The following is a 20,210-nucleotide window of genomic DNA, read 5'->3' as shown; positions in this document are numbered from 1 at the left end:
TGATGTAAATGTATTTTTTGTCGTATTTTACTGAATGTACAATTTACTACTACGATTTGTTGCCCACCAGAGGGTGCTGTCTCGCTGTGTTAAAATGTATTTTTAGCCAGGAATGCAATGTTTACAAGGTTTAATGCAGAGGTCGGCAACCCAAAACGTTGCAAGAGCCATGTTGGACCAAAAATACAAAAAACAAATCTGTCTGGAGCCGCGAAAAATGAAAAGCCGTATATAAGTCTTATAATGAAGGCAACCCATGACGTAAGTATCTATATTAGCTATAATAGCCTACTATCAAAATGACTCTGTCGCAGGCGGAAATGTTGAAATTTAATATTTATTCTACACATTTTTACGACATTAGAAACCATTTGTAAATTAGAGGCTACTCAGAAGGTGAGATAACTCCCGGAAATGACTGGCTTTTAATGGCCAAAGGTATAGATGTGTGTGTCCAAGTTCAAGGAAACGACCGGCTGTCTTCTTTTAATAGATTTAGTACAATCTTTGGCAAGCTAGGTCAGGGGTCGGCAACCCGCGGCTCCAGAGCCGCATGCGGCTCTTTGATCACTTTGAATCGGCTCAGTTTGTCACCGCCAGGGTGCATTGGGATGCGCCCTCATTCTTGCGCTCTGCTCGTCAAACCTCGGGACACGGCCGCACACATCCAGAAACGCGCCGCGCGCGTCTCCGTCCTGCAGCAGCCGCCAGCTGCAATCATTCACCGGCAATCGGCGCACCTGCACCTGGAAATAGTCTTCTGTACCGTAAGCCGACACAAGCTTTATGCTCTCTTGCTCTCTCTCTCTCTCGCTACGTGTCTCGCTCCGTGTTTCATTGTTCTTCCTTGTCCTTCCAGCGTCTGCCCTTGTTCCTGTGTTGGCGAGCTGTGCGTCCCGTCACACGTCTTACACCATACACACTCTTGGATTTTGTCACACACCATTCTATAGTTTATTAATATATATATATATATATATATATATATATATATATATATATATATATATAAATTAAATATATAATAAACCATTGAACATTACTGCCCTCTGGTGTCTGAGCCGTCATCTCTCTCTGCAAACCATAACACAGCTGTTGAAAATAATTAAGTATTTAATTAAAATGTATATGATTTTAGTTAATTCATTTTCAAAATGTAATTCTATTAAGATTATTATGGCGATCTTATAAAATGTGTTAACACATTTTTGTCGCTCTTGATACACGTCACAACCTCCGATGTGCGACACCCGCCAGTGTGCGGTTACTTGAACTTTTCCACCCCAGGTAGGCTTACTATGGAGAATTCAAAGAAAAGAAAAGTGTCTGAAGAAAACAGAACGTTCAATGCTACGTGGGCAGATGCATTTGCTTTCACTGCTGACGAGACTGGTTTACCCGTGTGCTTAATATGCAATGAGAAACTCGCTAACAACAAAAAGTCAAATGTCGCAAGACATTTCCAAAATAAACACGCAGCATTTGCTAAAAATTATCCGGATGGAGATGAGAGAAAAAAAGCTGTTTCAGAACTGACACGGAAGGCTGATTTGAGCAAAAATCACTTCAAGAAGTGGATGAAGTCTGCAAATATAAGTACATATAGGGATGATGCTCGAACCCGGTTTTCCCGGTTGTTCGATAAGAAAAGAACCGAGTCCTCGGACTCGAATCCCTTTTTGAGAACCGGTACCCGTTATCGAGACCACTAGTAAAGAAAAAGAGTTGGTTCTTTATTTGAATCCCTGAGAACGAATCTTATCCCGAAAAGAAATGCCCCGTGAGACATCACAAGAAATGACGTCACATAGCTCAGTCATTAGTCACGGTGGGGTGCAGCGTGCTGCGGTTCGTTCCCGGGACGCAAAACCGACGGCTCCGGACGAAAGCGTGCAGGTAGGAGATGATTTATTTCTCATAAATCATACACATTACAACAGACAGGAACGGAACAAAAGGAAAGGGTGCCGTTCGCACGAGAAGCTAAAGCAAAAACTTACTTAGCAAAGGAATACTAGAAGCTAAGGTAACTTTAGCACAGGAATACTAGAAGCCAAGGTAACTTCAGCACAGGAATACTAGAAGCTAAGGTAACTTTAGCACAGAAATCATGAGCTCGAAAACCAGAATGCCAACGTAACTGTTGCAAATGCAAACAATGAAGCCACGACGAGTGACCAGAAAAGGCAGGCTTAAATAGAGTCTCTGATGAGCAACAGGTGTGCGTACAAGGCAGGTGAAAATCATAAGTAACCATGGTGACTAAAACAAACCCCCGAAGTGCACAAAACAACTAAGGAAGTCCAAAACTGACCGAACATAACTAAACAAAACATGATGCGACCACATCATAATACATCACAGTTTCATATCATTTCACTTTACAGGAGTAGGAAGAAGTAAAGCTTATTTAATCCTACCCCTTTCTCACTTCATAGCGTTTACAAATATATACATAATTTACTGACCTTTTTATAATAAAATATCTGTGAATTAGTATATACAACAGTTTTGTAATATGTAATTAATTAATTCAGTCATTATTAATATACTGAGATGAAGAATATCTTATTTTCAATAAGGTTGAAAGTATTTCTCAAAATTCTTCTTCTTTGTACTTTGTAAGCACTATTCATTTGAACAACCTCTTAAACTGGATCATATCAGTACAATGTTTAACTTCTGTACTTAATCCATTCCATCATTTAATTCCACATTATTTTAGCTGTTTGCAATTTTACCAAATCATCGAAGTTTAATATTTTTGACTCAATAAATAAAGTGTTTGTATGTTCTCTATATCCAACATTATGTATCAGTCTAATTGATCTTTTTTGTAACACGGTTAAAGAATGTAGCGCACATTTGTACTTATTTCCCCACATTTCTGCACAATAACTCAGATATGGTAATACTATAGTAGCGAGCAGTAGAGAATGTGAAGTGATTTGTTAAACCAAATATTGTGGGGTTTTTTCCATATACAACAACCTATCTGGACTCGATAAGAGAATCGATAAGGAATCGGTTCGATAAGAGGATTCGCTAATAGGCTCGAACTCGATAATTTCTTATCAAACATCATCCCTAAGTACATATGCTAGTTTTGTTGCAGCTCCGGAAATAGTAAGGCACGGGAAGCCGTTTACAGATGGAGAATATTTAAAAGAATCCTTCATTAAGATTTCAGAACATCTTTTCACAGACTTTAAAAACAAGAGTGAAATTGTGCAGAAAATCAAGGATATGCCCTTCTCTGCAAAGACTGTCAAAGACCGAACCATAAAAATGGCAGAAGACATCACCAGACAGCAAATTAAAGACATCAATTCAGCTGTTGCCTACTCAATTGCCTGTGATGAATCTAAAGACAAAGGTGATATTGAACAAATAGCGCTATTCTGCCGGTATGTAAACTCTGCTGGGCCACAGGAAGAAATGATTGAGTTGATACCACTAAAAGGCCAAACACGGGGGGAGGACGTCTGTGAGGCTGTCTTGAATTGTTTTAGAGTCAAAGAAATAAACACCGCCCACCTGGTATCAGTGGCTACAGACGGGGCACCGAGTATGACTGGAGAGCACAAGGGCTTTGCGGCTTTTCTGCAGAAGTCGCTGGACAGAAAGTTGCTGACTTTTCACTGCATCCTGCACCAAGAGGCACTGTGTGCTCAAACATTTCCTCCGGAATGCACAGACGTAATGAATGTTGTCAGATTGTCAATAAAATGATGGCGAAAGGTTTAAATCACCGTCAGTTTCGTTCGTTACTGGACGAGCTGGAAAGCACATATTCTGATCTCCTGTTGCACAACAAAGTCCGGTGGCTGTCCAGAGGCGAGGTGCTGAAACGCTTTGCCGCGTGTCTGGGAGAGGTGAAAACCTTTCTGGGCAGCAAAGGGCTCACATATCCTGTGTTGGAACAGCCAGAGTGGCTGGAAAAGCTACACTTCATGGTAGACATGACAGCGCACCTGAACACGCTAAACACAGCTCTTCAGGGGAAAGGACACACAGCCTTGCACATGTTGGAGGAGGTTTTGGCATTCGAGCGCAAGTTGACAGTGCTTGCCAGACATTTACAGAAAGGTACACTGTCACACTTCCCCAGTTTGAGTGAGTTCAAAAAAAGCTCACATTGTGAATTTAGAGTGTTTACATTCTGCAGTCATTGCAATGCAAACATCGTTTGGGAAACGATTCAGTGAGTTCAGAGAGGAAAAAAAACCCTTTATCCTTCCCTGTCACTCCCCTCAGCCTCGATCCATCCCTGTTAAATATGACAGCATTTCCAGGTGTGAGTCCACCTGATAATATGACAGCATTTCCAGGTGTGAGTCCACCTGATCTTGAGATGGAACTGGCTGACATAGCCGACAAGGACATGTGGGTGTCCAAGTTAAAGCGCCTGACAGCGGACCTTGAAGATGTTTCACGCCAGAAGGCCATTCTTGCTCAGAATCACAAATGGTGTGATATTGAAAACCTCCCCAAACCAGACAAACTTGTGTTCGAAACTTGGAACGCTATCCCCGATTTTTATGTGAACATGAAAAAGTATGCACTTGGAGTCCTGTCGATCTTTGGATCCACATATGTATGTGAGCAGGTGTTCTCCAACATGAACTTTATTAAAACCAAACATTGCACACGCCTCACAGATGAGAGCTTACAATCCTGTGTGAAGATAAAGGTGACGTCATACAGCCCTGATGTGGAGACGCTGTGCGCTGCGGTTCAGGAGCAGAAATCACATTGACCAAGTATGATAAATATTTTAATTTCCTATAATTTTGCATATATTCACATTTTTTAATTGTTCAGTGAAATAGACATTTTATTATTCAGGTTGGCAGCTGACTGCACGGCGCCAGTAAAAGGATGACGGCACAGAGAGAGAGGATGTCATTTTTGGTTCTCTGCCAGTGGATAATTTAAGTTCGGTGTTTTTTTTTCATTACTACAAGGAGGACTTAAATAGACATTAAGTATTTTACTTAACCTTCAACCCGACGTCTTTTTCGGAGTTAAAAACGTTTTGTTGCATGCAGAAATTTGATTTCATTTTCTCTGCAGTCGTTCGTTGATTTCATAAATGTAACCCATTATAGTTGTTTATACATAACAGAAAGCAAAAAAAACTATATGCAGTGTTATTTAATTTTAAATTTCAAAAGAGTTTTGTGGCTCCCTTTGTTTTCTTTAATTTGTGAAACGGGTCAAAATGGCTCTTTGATTGGTAAAGGTTGCCGACCCCTGAGCTAGGTAATGTTTGCTGTGGTCTGGAACAACACGGCACACAAACAACCATCAGAAATGCAGCCAATATTACATACAGATAATGCGTCATGAGACATGCAAAACTAAATTATGTACAAAGAGGATAAAAGTAAAGGAAGTAAATGAGCTCAAATATACTTACAAATGAGGCATAATGATGCAATATGTACATACAGCTAGAGCTGCATCTATCAAATATTTTAGTAATCGAGTATGGTATCGAATATCCCGATCGATTAATCGAGTAATCGAATCAATCATATTTTCGCTTAATTAAGGTTTTCATTATACATGTTAAGATGTCCCCTCAATTATTGCGTTTGGCCTGGTTGTCTTTTATTGCCTAAACGCCTGTTTTCATTATTGAAGGCTGACACGCACAGCTAAAATGCGTCCGTGGTTGATTGTGCCAATTTGTGTGTGCTAATAAAAATAGGTGCGCTCACAGCTGTGTGGTGTGACCGCATAAACGAAGTTCTTGTCTCGTGCGTTTTTGATGATTATTATACGGTGCCGTTTAAACGTTGGTTTCGCCACCCAAATCCGCTGAGCCATTTTCAACCTGCCAACAATACATAAACAATATAAAAAGACAAACCATTTCATAATGACAACAACAGTTTTAAATTTTAAGAATGCAATATATATAAAATTAGTTCAAAATTAATATTCCCTGAGAAAGTTAAAATTAAATGTATTCTTAGTATCAAAAATAAAACAATATGAACCGTTTTCATTATATCAAACATAAAAAGTGGATTAGGTAGTGCCTTTATTACTGCATTTGAAATGTGGAACTTCATATTCAGAACCATTATGGCTGACAGGAACTTGGCACACAAGTGCTACCACTGTGAACAAGGACTTGGCACTCTTACATTCTAAAGAGACTATAGTGGGTGCAAGTGCAAGCTATCCAAGTAGAATGTGGTTGCATGAAGTGAATAAACGGAATAACTTTGCACGACTACTTTTGCGTGGTTACTAATGAAAGGCTAATTGAACACGGCAGCTCGGATAGCGTTGTTAGTTTTCAACACCTTTTGGCGGCATTTGATGAGTTTGCGGGAGTGAGAGAACACATCCTGGTTATCATAATGAATAACATTTACTTTACTAACACAACTTTTGCGTTTACATTTGATAATAGATGACTTACCTCGCATCCGGACGTCCCTCAAATCTAATTTTGGAGTTGGAGGCAGTCCTACAGTTGGAAGAAGTTTTGGACGCGTCAGTTCCCTAAACATTTCATCTGCAAACTGTTGCGTTTGACCAGATGTTCCTCCAAGTGGGATGTAAAACGCTGGTCAGTCCCAAGTTACTTAGATGACACATAAACTGATCTCGAATATACACCAATCACAGAATAGGTATTTTCTAATTTTATTGTCAAATATTTGAGAATAGAGACCAGCCTCGAACAACACATCCAAATGCGTAGCCCAAGTTGATCTGGCATTCCACAGGCCAAAAGCAACTCTTTTCACACAAAGAAAGCCCGCCTTTCCCCTCCCCCCAACACTGATAAGAAGAGAGACTTGGGGGTTGTGTTCACATTCCTGATGGTTTACGACCCTATCTAACCAGGCAATCTGAAGACAAAGAGAAACTAGTATACAGAGTAAAATTAAGGAAAGAAATGAGCTGATTCAAACATGATTATGAATAAAGAAATAGCTCTTAAACATATGCATTATCTACAATCCCCCTTCAGATCTTATCCAAAAGATCTCTCCTACGAGAGCAACACCTCTAAAGCACGCCCCACATTAAAGTAGGTGCTGTAGTTTTTTTTTCTTTGAGCAAGCTAGCAATAAAACAACAGCATATTTACATGGATGACAGATGGAGGGAGTCCACGTCAATGTCGTCATGGTCAGGGAAGGAAATCAACAATTCTCGAAAGTCTCCATTTTGCTTGACCCCCTTCAAAGACATAACGAGCCCAGAAACAGGGTGGGGTTGACCTTCTACAGCTCTAACAATGATGCGGGTGCATAGAGACTTAGCACAAGGGGCGATAAAGCAACCGCAAGAGGCTATAATGGCCAAGAAAACTCCAATGGAGACCAGGACAGACTTAATTAGGTCAGTCCACCTGCCAAATGTGCTTTGGAGCCAATCTTTAAAGGGGTCAGAGACCCCTGAAACTTCAGTAAGTTCCTTAGACAGGGCCTGGAGGCCCTCTAAGGCCCTCTGAACTGAGCCATCTGGTGCAGTGTTGTTAGGAATGAAGGTACAGCATTGGTCACCAAACATTGCACACACGCCTTCTTCCTTGGCTAGGATGCGGTCAAGGGCTATGCGGTTCTGGATGGCCATGAGAGAGGTCGGGGCAAGTTGTTCAGCAAGTCCCTCAACGGCGTCACGAGTCAGGTTGGTCAGTCTCAACAGATTATAAAAAACATAGTTAATGCGTTCAACATTTTTAGTAGCAGTCACAGGGAAAATAGCACCAATGATAGGAAGGTTCTCGAAACCTGCACAGGATTCACACCACAATTTGTGTTGTGAGGGGACCCCTCTTGGTTGTCCAATTGCATCAAAGTAAACACCATCAGGGTTTCTCATCAGATCAAAGGAGCCCTTTACACTCCTTCGAGATAAAACATGGCGGCGTCGGCGAGAAGTTAGAGAGGCCGCTGAGACAGGAGTTACAAGGGGAGTTAATTTGGTACCCACTAGGGTGAGTGGGGTCACCAGTCTAACCATAGCACAAAGCCCTACGGATGACTTTGGGATTCTAATGTACAATCTGTGCTCCCCACAATACCAGAATAAGTCAGCTCGTGCCCAAGGGCCTATCCTTGAGCCATCTATCAGTGTGGTGCACCAGGAAGGGTTAATATCACCCAATTTGTTGGGGGACGAAGAGGGTCCTTTGAATTGAAAACACGTGTAATTCAGCTTTTGGGCCACAAATGGAAGAAGTCGGGTGGAATTGTCAACAGGAGGGTACACACTAGCCAACAAATCGCACCCTGGTGGCGTGGGTTCAGAGAACAAGGAAATAAGACAGTTTGAGCCATTTATGTCAGTCAACTTAAAAGGGGCGGGGTAAGTGTGGGGAAAAGGACGTCCAGCGGAACAAGCAACACAGTCACCCAGGTTTTGGCTCTTAGCCATGCTAGTCATCCACCTGAGCCATAGGTTGCCTGCACCTGCTCCTAAGGTCAAAGCTACCAGGTCTTCAGTGGTGATGTCATTAGTATACACAGATGTGAGAGCTTTTGTAACGTCACCGAGGTGGAGTGGCACTTTAGGTGCTACAGAGGGGGCAAAGGTAGTTAATGCCCTCTCAAGGATATTAATTTTAATAATCCCTTTAGGGTCCGTACCAGCCTGTTCAACCCCCAAAACAACATAAAAGGGACTTGGCACAACACCCATTCCGATAATTGTAAGTGCAAGGGGATTCTGGGAACGATCAAAATTCCTCTGAAAGGTCATCCCTCTCTGAATAACTTGTAATAGTAGAGGTAGGCGGTAATGGTAAAAAGAGGGCCCTGTGTAGTGGGTTACACTCGTCCATGAGGGGCACCACCCACTAGAGTATGTTGTCTGCTTCCGACACCAATGATTCAGTTTTATGTCGTCACAAAGATAGAGGTTACTACTACGGTACAAACTATTTTTCCCCCCGCATTTAATCACACTGCACAGGTCAAAAAAATAAGTCTTGCTGTCCCCCCTAACCCAGTCTATTTCAAGTCCGCCGTATGTTCTAAGACACTTGTCAGTCACTGTCGTCGGGAAGGAAGGACTGAGGCACAAGAACAGTAGAACAAGCCTAAACACCAATCCGTCAGGAAATACTTCTGGGCGTAACATCCTTGTTTTTCGACTATCAAAATCAGAGTAATTCAGGTAACGAAACGGGGATAAACATCAAACTTTTCACTTAATATAACGACACAGATAGTTATGCTGAAAACAAGCAAGAGAAATTGGATAACTTCGAGTATAAAGGCTGGTCTCAAATAAGGATATACAATATAGAAGTTAAAAAGAGTAATATAGGTAGAAAATCTCTCTCTCAGCGTCGTCTTCTGGGCTGTAGGATTATGTGTGTGTAATTAAAGCCTCGCTCTTCTATGACCTAGAGGGGGAGAGGTTACTAGCACGATCACCCCTTATGTGTGTTACTTCGTTAACACACCCACTAAAAATGAGTCGTTTTCTGCTCCCGTTCTTCTTCAGCTGCCTCAGGCTCAAAAGGCGCTGCTAGGGGGTCGAGTGGGGCAGATGATGTGGCTATGTCAGCAATGACATCCGCTGGTGATCTATCAGGTTCTTCAGCAGGAGTGCAGAGGGAGAGGTGGTACCAGGTGTCCCCTTTACCAGCTAGTCGAAGGGCGTGAGACGTCCGTTCCACGACCTTGAAGGGACCAGTCCACCTGGGCTCCGTCCACTTGCGTTTGATGACTTTGAGCTTGACCCACTCTACGGGAGGGAGGGTCCCTGGAGGAGTGGATTGTTGTCCACGAATCTGTGCAGAGAAATTATTACACAAATTCTGAATTTGTTCAAAGTACCATTTTGGTTTTACGCTGATTCTTCCTTCCAGGGAGGCAGCTGGTCCTGGGAAGGGCTGACCTGAATGCAGTTCATAGGGTGAAAAACCAGTTTTGTTCATGGACATTCGGATGGTCATTAAAGCCAATGGTAACGCGTCAACCCACTTCAATTTGGTCTGTGCACAGATTTTTGCCAATTTTGTCTTGATGTTTTGGTTCATTCTCTCGACCTTACCTTGGGACTGAGGATGGTACACCGAACCAAACCTGTGTTCTAGTCCGAGAGCCTTTTCGACCAAGGCTAGGTGAGTATTTTTGAAATGGGTGCCGTTGTCTGACCTAATCTTTTTGGGGAAACCATGTCGGGGAATTAGGTCATTAACAAGCCATTTAATTACTGATTTTGCATCCTCTTTTGAGGTTGGAGTTGCTTCCGGCCATCCACTGTAATTGTCAACGCAAGTTAGCAAGTACCTTTTCCCTTGTACCGGATTGATCATGTCAGTGTAATCGATCGTCCATTCTTCACCATTTTGTGCCGGAATGGGGAAAGTCCCCATTTCTGGTTTCAGTGTTGGTCTGGGGTTAAAGTCCTGGCAGATATCGCAGTATCTGACGTGGTTGTCCACAATGTTCTCCAAATAGGGGTGCCACCATAGTGACAAGTTCGCTTTTGTTTGCTTTGCCCCCACATGTCCGGGACCGTGGGCCCATCGGAGCATTTTTTGTCTAATTCCTGGGGGCCAGGCCAGGTGACCATTTGGCCCTCGCCAAAGACCTGTCGGGTCTTGTCTAGCGCCTCTTCTCAGCCACAAAGTTTTCTCTTGTGGTGAGGCCTGCTCCTGATGTTTTCTGATTTCATTATCAGACAGGGCAGGTAGGAGTTCTGTCTGGCAGGCAGTGGCAGTCATGATAATTCCAGTCTTGTCATAGCCAGCAGTTTGCTTAGCTACGGAGTCAGCAAAGTTGTTACCATCAGTTACTGTCCCTTTTTCCTTACTGTGTCCCTTGCACTTGACAATAGCTATCCTTTTAGGTAGGAGCAGCGCTGTTTCCAGTGCTTCCATTTCTGTCTTGTATTTAATCGGATGTCCTTCAGCAGTCAGGAAGCCATTTCTCTTCCATTTAGGAAGGTCAATGACAGCTGACATGAAGGCATAAGCCGAGTCTGTAAAGATAGTCACTTCGTAGTCTTTTCCTTGCTTTAGGGCTTCTGTCAAAGCCACAAGTTCAGCTCTTTGTGCCGACAGCTGTTCGTCAAGTGTCTGGGTGGCCAAGGTCTCCCATTCTCCTGAGCTGGACTGCTGTACCACTGACCAAGCTGCCTGCAATCCCTTTAGAGGATGTCTGAAACAACAGCCGTCCGTGAACAGCCAGTGGGAGCCTGGGATGGGTGTGGTCAACAGGTCTGGTCTTATCTTTTCAGTCAAAGCAACTCTCTCCTCACAGTGATGTAGTTCTCCACTATTTATGTTATCAGCCATGTTGATTCCTTCGTGTGTAAAAGTTATGTGAGGTTGTTGCAAAATTTTCATGAGTCTGCGTTGTTTGAGTGGCGTCATGGTAAACAAATGTGATGATACATATGCAATGACAGTGTGGTTTGTCAGTACTGTAAGTGGGTGTCCCATGACAATGTGTGCCGTTTTGTCAATCAGTTTTGCCAAAGTGGAAGCATGTTGCGAGCATGTGTGATGTCGAAGTTCAGATAGGTCAAGCAGAATGCTGGTGTAGGTTAAAACGCAACGCGTTCCCCCTATACCTCCCCCTTCAGGTTTCTGAAAAAGGACAGCGTTAGCAGTACCTTCACTCTCAGAAACATCTAAGTAGAAGGGTAGTTTGTAGTCTGGTACTGCAAGGGCAGAAGCAGAAGACAAATGTTGCTTGAGGTCAATGAAAGCTTGTTCGGCCTCAACCGTCCACTGGAGGGCAGCATTTGAGTTGCGGACTCCAGCAGTGCGGAGGAGGGCACGAAGAGGAGCTGTTTTCAAGGAAAAACAAGGAATGTAGGAGCGGCTGAAACCAGCCAATCCAAGGAAGGACTGTAATTGTTTGACAGAAGAAGGTTTAGGATGACATAGGATAGACTGGCGATGGTCAGGGGACAGGGAGACCCCCGTTGAGGAGATCTCCCGCCCCATGAAATGAACAAGGGAACGGGCAACCTGCAATTTCTTACGAGAGACCTTGTATCCTGTTGAGGCCAGACGCTGAAGAACAGCTAGGGTGGCCGCCAGGCATGAGGTAGGAGAAGAAGCAGCGATGAGTATGTCATCTACATACTGGACAACAAATGTGTCGTCAAAAAGCTCCACTGAGGCCAGATCGTCTCGTAATTGCTGGTTGAAAAGGCCAGGCGACAGTTTCCAACCTTGTGGGAGGCGGGAGTACTGCAGCTTTTGACCTTGAAAGGTGAAAGCAAAGACATGTTTGATGCATTCAGCGATAGGGATGCAAAAGAAAGCATTCGCTAGGTCAATGACAGAGAAATAACAGTGTGCAGTGGTCAGATGGGTGAGTGCTGTGTAAGGGTTAGGAACAGGTATGGGAGGGGTCACTGTGACGTCATTAACGGCCCTAAGATCGTGTACCATCCGGTACACAGAGGTGCCAGTTTTTGGAACAGGCAAAATAGGTGTGTTCCATTTAGAGTTGGAGGGTTCCAATACTCCAGATTGTTTAAGGCCTGAGATGGTATCTGTAATGCCATCTATGGCTTGTTGTTTTTGTGGGTATTGTCTGACATGTACCACACTACTGGTGTCAATTTTGACAGAGACAGGGGACGCATTGACAGCAAGACCAACATCTGTGGGACCTTGAGACCAAACGGTCAGTGGGAGGGTGTTTAACATGTCAGCAGCTTCAGGATGGTCTGTTCGTTCTTGCCCATGCTCTCGAGCGACCTGAAGATGTTGTAGAACCCCGAGGTCAGCAGTCTGAGAGCAGGAGATACGAAACATATCAACTGAGTCAGAATGTTGTAAGTGTGGTATTTGGGTGTCTACCCAATCAGTGGCAGATACTCCCTGTTTTGTCATTGGACCCAAGTCCTTGGCTTGGTAGGCGGGACAAAGAGCAAGAGAACAATGTGGGACTGCCGTAGCGTCCATTTTATACCATTTTTTCTGTTGAGGAGTGAAATCGACATGGGCGGACACACCCTGAGCTCCAGCATAGATGTGAGTGTAGGCCAAAGGCCACTCTTTCCCTGCTATGGTGTCAAAACCTTCTTGGTAACTTTCATCAGATTGGCGATCATAATATAAGGTGACATGTGGCGGATCAGGTGGTGGTACATACGGACGCAGCTCGGTCAGCCAGGGCTTCCACTGATAGAAGAGCAGGAGCAGCCCTTGTCCTTCACTTGTTTCCGGGAGGAGGCGTGTCCAGTAGATGTCCGCCATTTGTGGTACCTCAGGTTGAGGCATGAGCACAAACATGGAGGAGCCTTTATAGTGGTGTCGCAGCTTGGTGATAGTGCCGTCAGGTAACACCAGGAAGGTTCCTTCTGTGCGATATTGGATGTCAGGGTACAGTTTGTAAAGCAGATCATTACCGAGCAGGCAAGGTGTGTGATGATCAACCACGAAGGGATGCTTTAGCGAGTGTCCAGCAATCTGAACCGGAAGTGGTTTGGTGACAGGTAACATCCTTGTGACCCCAGCAAAGCCTTCAACCTTTAAAAAGGAAGCACACAGTTTCTTTGGAACTACTGCATTCAAAAGTGAATGTGTAGCGCCAGTGTCAATCATGAACTGATAACATTGTCCATTGACAACTATGTCCAGCAGGGGGCCTGTCTGTATTTCCTGCTGTGGCTCCTGCTGTGGGCAGCTTCAGAAGACCCCCCCTTGGTCCACGTCGTCACCCAGGAAGTAGGCGGAGGCGCCAGGCGCTAAGGCGGACCTGGGGGCGTGGTATTGTTGCTGTTGTTGTGGCTGCTGTTGGGAGGAGCTCTGCTGTGGGTGCCCTCTGCCACGACCTCGTGTTCGTCTGCCGGCACGACGGAACCATTCCTGTTCGGAAATACTCGGACAGTCTCGGCTCCAGTGACCAGGCTGGTCACAGTTGAAACAGTTTCTTCCCCGGATTGACTTTGAAACGCCGCGTCCACCACCTGAGCCTGAGGGTCTGGTTTCAAGTTTATTGAGGATTCTTTCCTCCATCTTTTGTAGTTCAAAAGCAAGTTCACCCGTTGCCGAATACACTTTAGCAGATTTGTGACCTTTAGGGTCTTTAGACATTTTTGCTACATCAATTTGTAAATTAAGGAGTTGTTTCCTTACTGCTCTGTCCTCTGCCTTATCATTTTCACCTTGCTTAGTCCAATTCTGCATGTGGTGGATAAGGTGCCTCTCCCAGGTAGCACCGTCAGCTCCTGGTATATCAGGATTAGCATCCATCCTTTTTTTCACCACAGTTGGCATTGCGTCAAGTACGGCTCGTCTAAAAAACTGTCGGTGTTCCCCTTCTTTACTGGGGTGCACACCTGTAGCACGTGACCATTGCTCTTTAGCTTGACTTATGAATACATAAGGTGACTCACCATCTTTCCACTGATAAGTGGGTGTGGCATTTTGACACGGAAGAGGAAAGAGACTGCGCATAGCAGTAGCTATGTCGTGAATGTATGGTGTTATTGGCAGGGTCTGAGGTTCAGCCATTAATCCTGCTTGTTGTTCCATGTTTTGGCCATCTTGCGTGGAAACACAACGATACAAAATGCCCCTAAAGTCTCCTACTGAGAGTGTGTATCCTGCTGTTAGTTTGTCTAACGTATTAAGCCAAAGACTCCCACCTTCAGACACAGGTGGGAGTTTGTCAACGATGGCCTGTATGTCTGCAACAGCAAAAGGCTTATATTGGAATCTGCCGCTATTATCAGGAAAAAGTGGATATGCGTGTCCCTCCAGCTTTTTTTTAAGCGTGTGTTGTATGCATGTGGTTCATGTGGGTGTTGGTCAATGTAGCCTTCCATTGAGCCATTAACAGTTACAGGAGACCACAAAGTCTGGCTCTGTTGTGTGTTGTATGCATGTGGTTCATGTGGGTGTTGGTCAATGTAGCCTTCCATTGAGCCATTAACAGTTACAGGAGACCACAAAGTCTGGCTCTGTTGTGTGTTGTTCGAGAATGTCTGATGTGCACGTGAGAGACTGTCATCTACTGGGGGAGGGCATTTGTTTATGGCAACAAAATGGTCTGGCGTGTAAAGTGAGGAGTTCTGCATTGACTCATGCATTATCTGCTGTCTAGTAAGATTAGGCATATTCGGGAGGTTTTCCGCTGGGTGGCTGTTATTTTGGGGCTTAGGCACCAGAGGTGATTTACACTCAGGAGACAGCATTAGTTTTGGAGGAGGGTTCAATCTTAGAGAGGCTGTGTGAGCACCGCCCTCATTTGTCACAGGAGTAGGGGGTGGACCAGAGAGCTTTGTTTCTGTTTCGACCACCAGGGCTCCTCCTGTGACTGTCAAAAGTGGGTATAAAGACGCCTCCGGCTTTACGTCATAGGGCGGTGGCTTAGTCAAAGTCTGGGCGGGTCGTTTGAATTGTCTTGCGCATGCGCGACAGGCGAAAGACCAGTCAATCCATTTTTTCATGTTTATCTCAATTGTTTTCATTTCTTTAGCAGCTTTTCTTTTTTCCATGTAACTCCCGCTTACTCGAATTCCCTCTAGCTTCCTTTTCTCATTCGTCAAACGCTTATATTCTCGAGCACATAAGTTCTGTAAGCCTTCTTTTAACCCGTTAGGTTCCTCGCCCTGTGCTCGAGTCATCTCCTTAACTACTTTACTTCGTTCCTTTTTGTCTCTCCCCGCGGACTCCATTGTTACCAAAAGCACATTCAATTGATCATTGAACGATAACCATTCATCACATTTTCCCCAGCCGTCATCACATTCTTGTCTGTCACACTCCTTGGCCATTTTCACCAGCGCACACACACACACAAGCACGTGTAAGCACTCACGCACACACAAGCAAGTGCCTACAGCCCTACGCACACACACACACACACACACGTAAGCACTCTCTCTGCGTTTCACTTTACCATAAAACTTCCAGTTACTTTTTTATTTTATTTTTTATTTTACCTGACGTTTGAGTTCACAACTTTTCGAGTATTGTAAACTCCCTCTTAACCCTTTCAAGGAACGTTCTCTTTTTTTTCTTTTTAAACTCTACTTGCTAATTTTATTGTCGACAACCGTCCATTCAATTGATCATTACACAGTAATGATTCATCACATTCCTCCCCGACCGCCATCACATTCCTGTCTGTCACACTCAGTGGCCATTGTGTCTATTTTTTTCAGAAGGGCCTCGAACCCCTGAAGGCCTTTAACCCACAAACCATACGGCGGCCTTTAACCCCGTAATTTTTCGTACAATACGCAGCTAGAGCCTCTAACTCTAACCCGTGCAATTTATCGTGCAATATGCAGGCCTCTAACCTCCATATCATACGAGGGCCTTTAACCCGTTACTCTTTTAGGCGGCGACCAACTACCCAGGGTGAGCCACACCCAACTATTAGTTCACTCGTCAATGAAACTGCCCGTCACGGTAATCGAGACACAATGGCGTGAGTTGACCACCTATTTACAATTTTAATGCAATGGCAGGCTCGGCAAAAATGCAATCAATCTATCAAAATCACCATTCTGTGTCTGCGGTACAAAGCAGTGTTTAACTTACAGACTTCTGGGCAGACTCCTAATGCAGATTTTATCTAAAAAGAAAGGTTCTGCTTACCTTGAATTATGTTTTGGCCATGTGAGTCTGTCCAGAAGATTGCAAGAGAAGGTCCAATTGTCAGCGTGTCATCCCGGACGAGCCCCCAAATTGTTGCGTTTGACCAGATGTTCCTCCAAGTGGGATGTAAAACGCTGGTCAGTCCCAAGTTACTTAGATGACACATAAACTGATCTCGAATATACACCAATCACAGAATAGGTATTTTCTAATTTTATTGTCAAATATTTGAGAATAGAGACCAGCCTCGAACAACACATCCAAATGCGTAGCCCAAGTTGATCTGGCATTCCACAGGCCAAAAGCAACTCTTTTCACACAAAGAAAGCCCGCCTTTCCCCTCCCCCCAACACTGATAAGAAGAGAGACTTGGGGGTTGTGTTCACATTCCTGATGGTTTACGACCCTATCTAACCAGGCAATCTGAAGACAAAGAGAAACTAGTATACAGAGTAAAATTAAGGAAAGAAATGAGCTGATTCAAACATGATTATGAATAAAGAAATAGCTCTTAAACATATGCATTATCTACAAAACACAGGAAGGCATTGTTTAGTATTTCACAGATGCAGCTGCTTAACAGAAATGACTGCACCCTACTTTTCAAACCCAAACCAAGGAAAAAGCAATTGTTTTAAACACATAGATTAAATAAAACTTAACAAAACCTTTGGCCTCGTCTATTAAACATGTTTTAAAGCCTTCGTCGTCACTAGCTGCATTTTCATTAGCCCTAGAAATGCGCGAAGACAATATAGAATTGTCTCAAAACCCACCTCATGAGAGCGCAAAAATGTTTCAGCGATATTTGAGAGGTTTTTCGAAATAAGGCTGTTTTCATTACAAGTTTCTTATTGCATATTTGGTTACATCAGTGGGTGCCCAGCAGGCACAAGACATTGTTACAACATTGATTATACATGCATGTCCTTTGAAACTGACTTTGAAACATCCATCCATCCATTTTCTATCAATTGGTGCAAAATATTTGTACTTGTGAATTGAGACAACGTTGATGTCCAAATCTGTCTGGAGCCGCAAAAAATAAAAAGTCGTATATACGTTTTATAATGAAGGCAACCCATGACTTACTGTAAGTGTCTATATTAGTGTGGAGGGGGCGTGGTCGGCGCGGCTCCTGCGGGAAGGGCGTGTGCATGGGCCGGCTATGAAGCAGCTGACATGTGAGTGGATTCCCCAGCTGAAGCGGGTTATCTAATCACCTGTCTCCTTTATTAGCAGCGTCCGAGCCCATGAGGGGAGGAGAGAGCAGGCAGGCGAGCGAGCAGGAGGCCGCGAGCGAAAGCCAACTCTTTGATGCCCGCAAACAAAACCAAAATAAAAACTACATTGCATTCTGAAACACAGGTCCCGCCATATATCCACCACAGAGAGCCCACACCAACGAACACTGCTACAATTAGCTATAATAGCCTACTATCAAAATGATTATGTGTCTTTATCCACCACAGAGAGCCCACACCAACGAACACTGCTACAATTAGCTATAATAGCCTACTATCAAAATGATTATGTGTCGCAGGCGGAAATGTTGAAATTTTATATTTATTCTACACATTTTTACGACATTAGAAACCATTTGTAAATCAGAGGCTACTCAGAAGGTGAGATAACTCCTGGAAATTACTGGCTTTTAATGGCCTAAGGCAGGGGTCAGGAACCTTTTTGGCTGAGAGAGCCATAAAAAGCCAAATATTTCTAATTCTCATACTTGCCAACCCTCTGCTAATTCTCATACTTGCCAATTCTCACACTTGCCAATCCTCATACTTGCCAACCCTCCCGGGAGACTCCCAAATTTCATTGCCCCTCCTGAAAATCGTCGCGTCTGCTTTACATCCAGTCCAACGAGTGCTGGCCCAGTCACATAATATGTGCGTCTTCTGCACGCACACACAAGTGAATGCAATGCATACTTGATCAACAGCGATACAGGTTACACTGAGGGGGACCGTATAAACAACTTTAACACTGTTAGAATCATACGCCACACTGTGAACCCACACCTAACAAGAATGACAAACGGCCGGGAAGAGTGAGGCAGCATCGTGCCGTCTCGCAGGTCCCTTCAAGGCAATAGAGGCCGACTCGCAAGCTTGGAGAGACCCCCATGCCCGAAATTGTGTCGAGGGGGCCGTAAGCCCCCAATCGGTCGGCCGAGGGAAGCGAGGCGGCACCGCCGAACCGAGCAGTCTCACGTTTCCTTTCCCAATAACAGACCCGCAGGCTTGAAGAGACCCACATACCCAAACAGTAATGCCAAGGGGGGTGTAAGTACGTTGTCTTTTAGCGATCATCCACTGCCTTCACCTTCTATTGACATCACGGCAACAGCCGTGGCTGCAATATCTTCCTCAAAGTGGAGTCTCGCGGGATGAAATTTTACGAGAATTACACCTCATGACGCAAAACTACTTACAGTAAATGCATCTTTCCAATTTCAGTTAAACGAGGAGAACATTTTATACAACACAATGTCAGGAGAAAAATATATTCAAATTAAAAGCAGACAACACCAAAGTTCACCAATATGTTCAAGAGGAAAGTAAAAGTAAATAACAACAAAGTTGGTTAGGATCTATTCCTTGAATAAATGAAGTACAAACCCAGTTGGGTGGCCTTATCGTCTGCTCGAGACAGGCGGAACATAAAGTCATCCTTGATGTTCATCTCTGAGCACTACTTGTGGTTGGCGGAGAAGAAGGTGGAGTCTGTGAACAACAGCGTCTGTGGACCAAATAGCGACATATCGTAATTATGTCATAATAAATGATATACTGTGGATAATCATCCCACCACAGTTAGGTCAAGTTCTTTTTTTGTTCAATGAATTTAAAATAAAATACAAAATGTGTGACTAAAGTGTAGACTCTGAGTTTAGTCATAAATGGCCCGCTATGAAAAATACACTTTTAATCATATCCTAAGCGTAATATTTGTCCCTAGCCTGTTTATGAGCACCAAAGATGAGGGGAAAAAAACATTATCTCCCTGACTTTTGTTTGTGCTCAAACGCTTGCTATTCAAGTTGTCCAAATTAGGGATGTCCGATAATGGCTTTTTGCCGATATCCGATATGCCGATATTGTCCAACTCTTTAATTACCGATACCGATATCAACCGATACCGATATCAACCGATATATACAGTCGTGGAATTAACACATTATTATGCCTAATTTGGACAACCAGGTATGGTGAAGATAAGGTACTTTTTAAAAAAATGAATCATATAAAATAAGATAAATAAATTAAAAACATTTTCTTGAATAAAAAAGAAAGTAAAACAATATAAAAACAGTTACATAGAAACTAGTAATTAATGAAAATTTGTAAAATTAACTGTTAAAGGTTAGTATTATTAGTGGACCAGCAGCACGCACAATCATGTGTGCTTACGGACTGTATCCCTTGCAGACTGTATTGATATATACTGATATATAATGTAGGAACCAGAATATTAATAACAGAAAGAAACAACCCTTTTGTGTGAATGAGTGTGAATGAGTGTAAATGGGGGAGGGAGGTTTTTTGGGTTGGTGCACTAATTGTAAGTGTATCTTGTGTTTTTTATGTGGATTTAATAAAAAAAAAAAAAAATTAAAAAAAAAACAACAACAAAAAAACCC

The 20,210-nt window shown here is 43.5% G+C and overlaps 1 protein-coding gene across 2 annotated transcripts; it reads right to left on the bottom strand.

The window, feature by feature from the left end:
* Positions 1-9,445: 9,445 nt before the first annotated feature.
* On the bottom strand, positions 9,446-17,051 carry LOC133660475 (uncharacterized). Of its 2 annotated transcripts, none has more exons than XM_062064001.1 (2): positions 11,987-14,086; positions 9,446-9,772 (listed from the first exon to the last, which is right to left on the bottom strand). In XM_062064001.1, exons 1-2 carry the CDS (start codon positions 13,553-13,555, stop codon positions 9,446-9,448), a joined length of 1,896 nt encoding a protein of 631 aa, XP_061919985.1. In that variant the 5' UTR covers positions 13,556-14,086. The 2 variants fall into 2 exon arrangements, 1 of the variants encoding a protein (XP_061919985.1); XR_009827824.1 differs by lacking the exon at positions 11,987-14,086 and adding an exon at positions 16,562-17,051 and having other exon boundaries at positions 9,627-9,772.
* Between the last annotated feature and the right edge of the window lie 3,159 nt (positions 17,052-20,210).

Source organism: Entelurus aequoreus, linkage group LG11 (assembly GCF_033978785.1).
Source record: "Entelurus aequoreus isolate RoL-2023_Sb linkage group LG11, RoL_Eaeq_v1.1, whole genome shotgun sequence".
Lineage (NCBI taxonomy): Eukaryota > Metazoa > Chordata > Actinopteri > Syngnathiformes > Syngnathidae > Entelurus > Entelurus aequoreus.
The sequence above is the reverse complement of the archived record's forward strand: the minus strand, read 5'-3'. Positions and strand labels throughout refer to the sequence as shown.

Bases quoted from the DNA above. Each gene is read 5' to 3' on its own strand.
- LOC133660475 (XM_062064001.1), bottom strand. From the start codon at position 13,555: ATGATTGACACTGGCGCTACACATTCACTTTTGAATGCAGTAGTTCCA. The intron at 9,773-11,986 runs GTCTCTCGTAAG...TTCTCTGCACAG, and splicing joins TGGCCTCAACAGGATACAAG to ATTCGTGGACAACAATCCAC.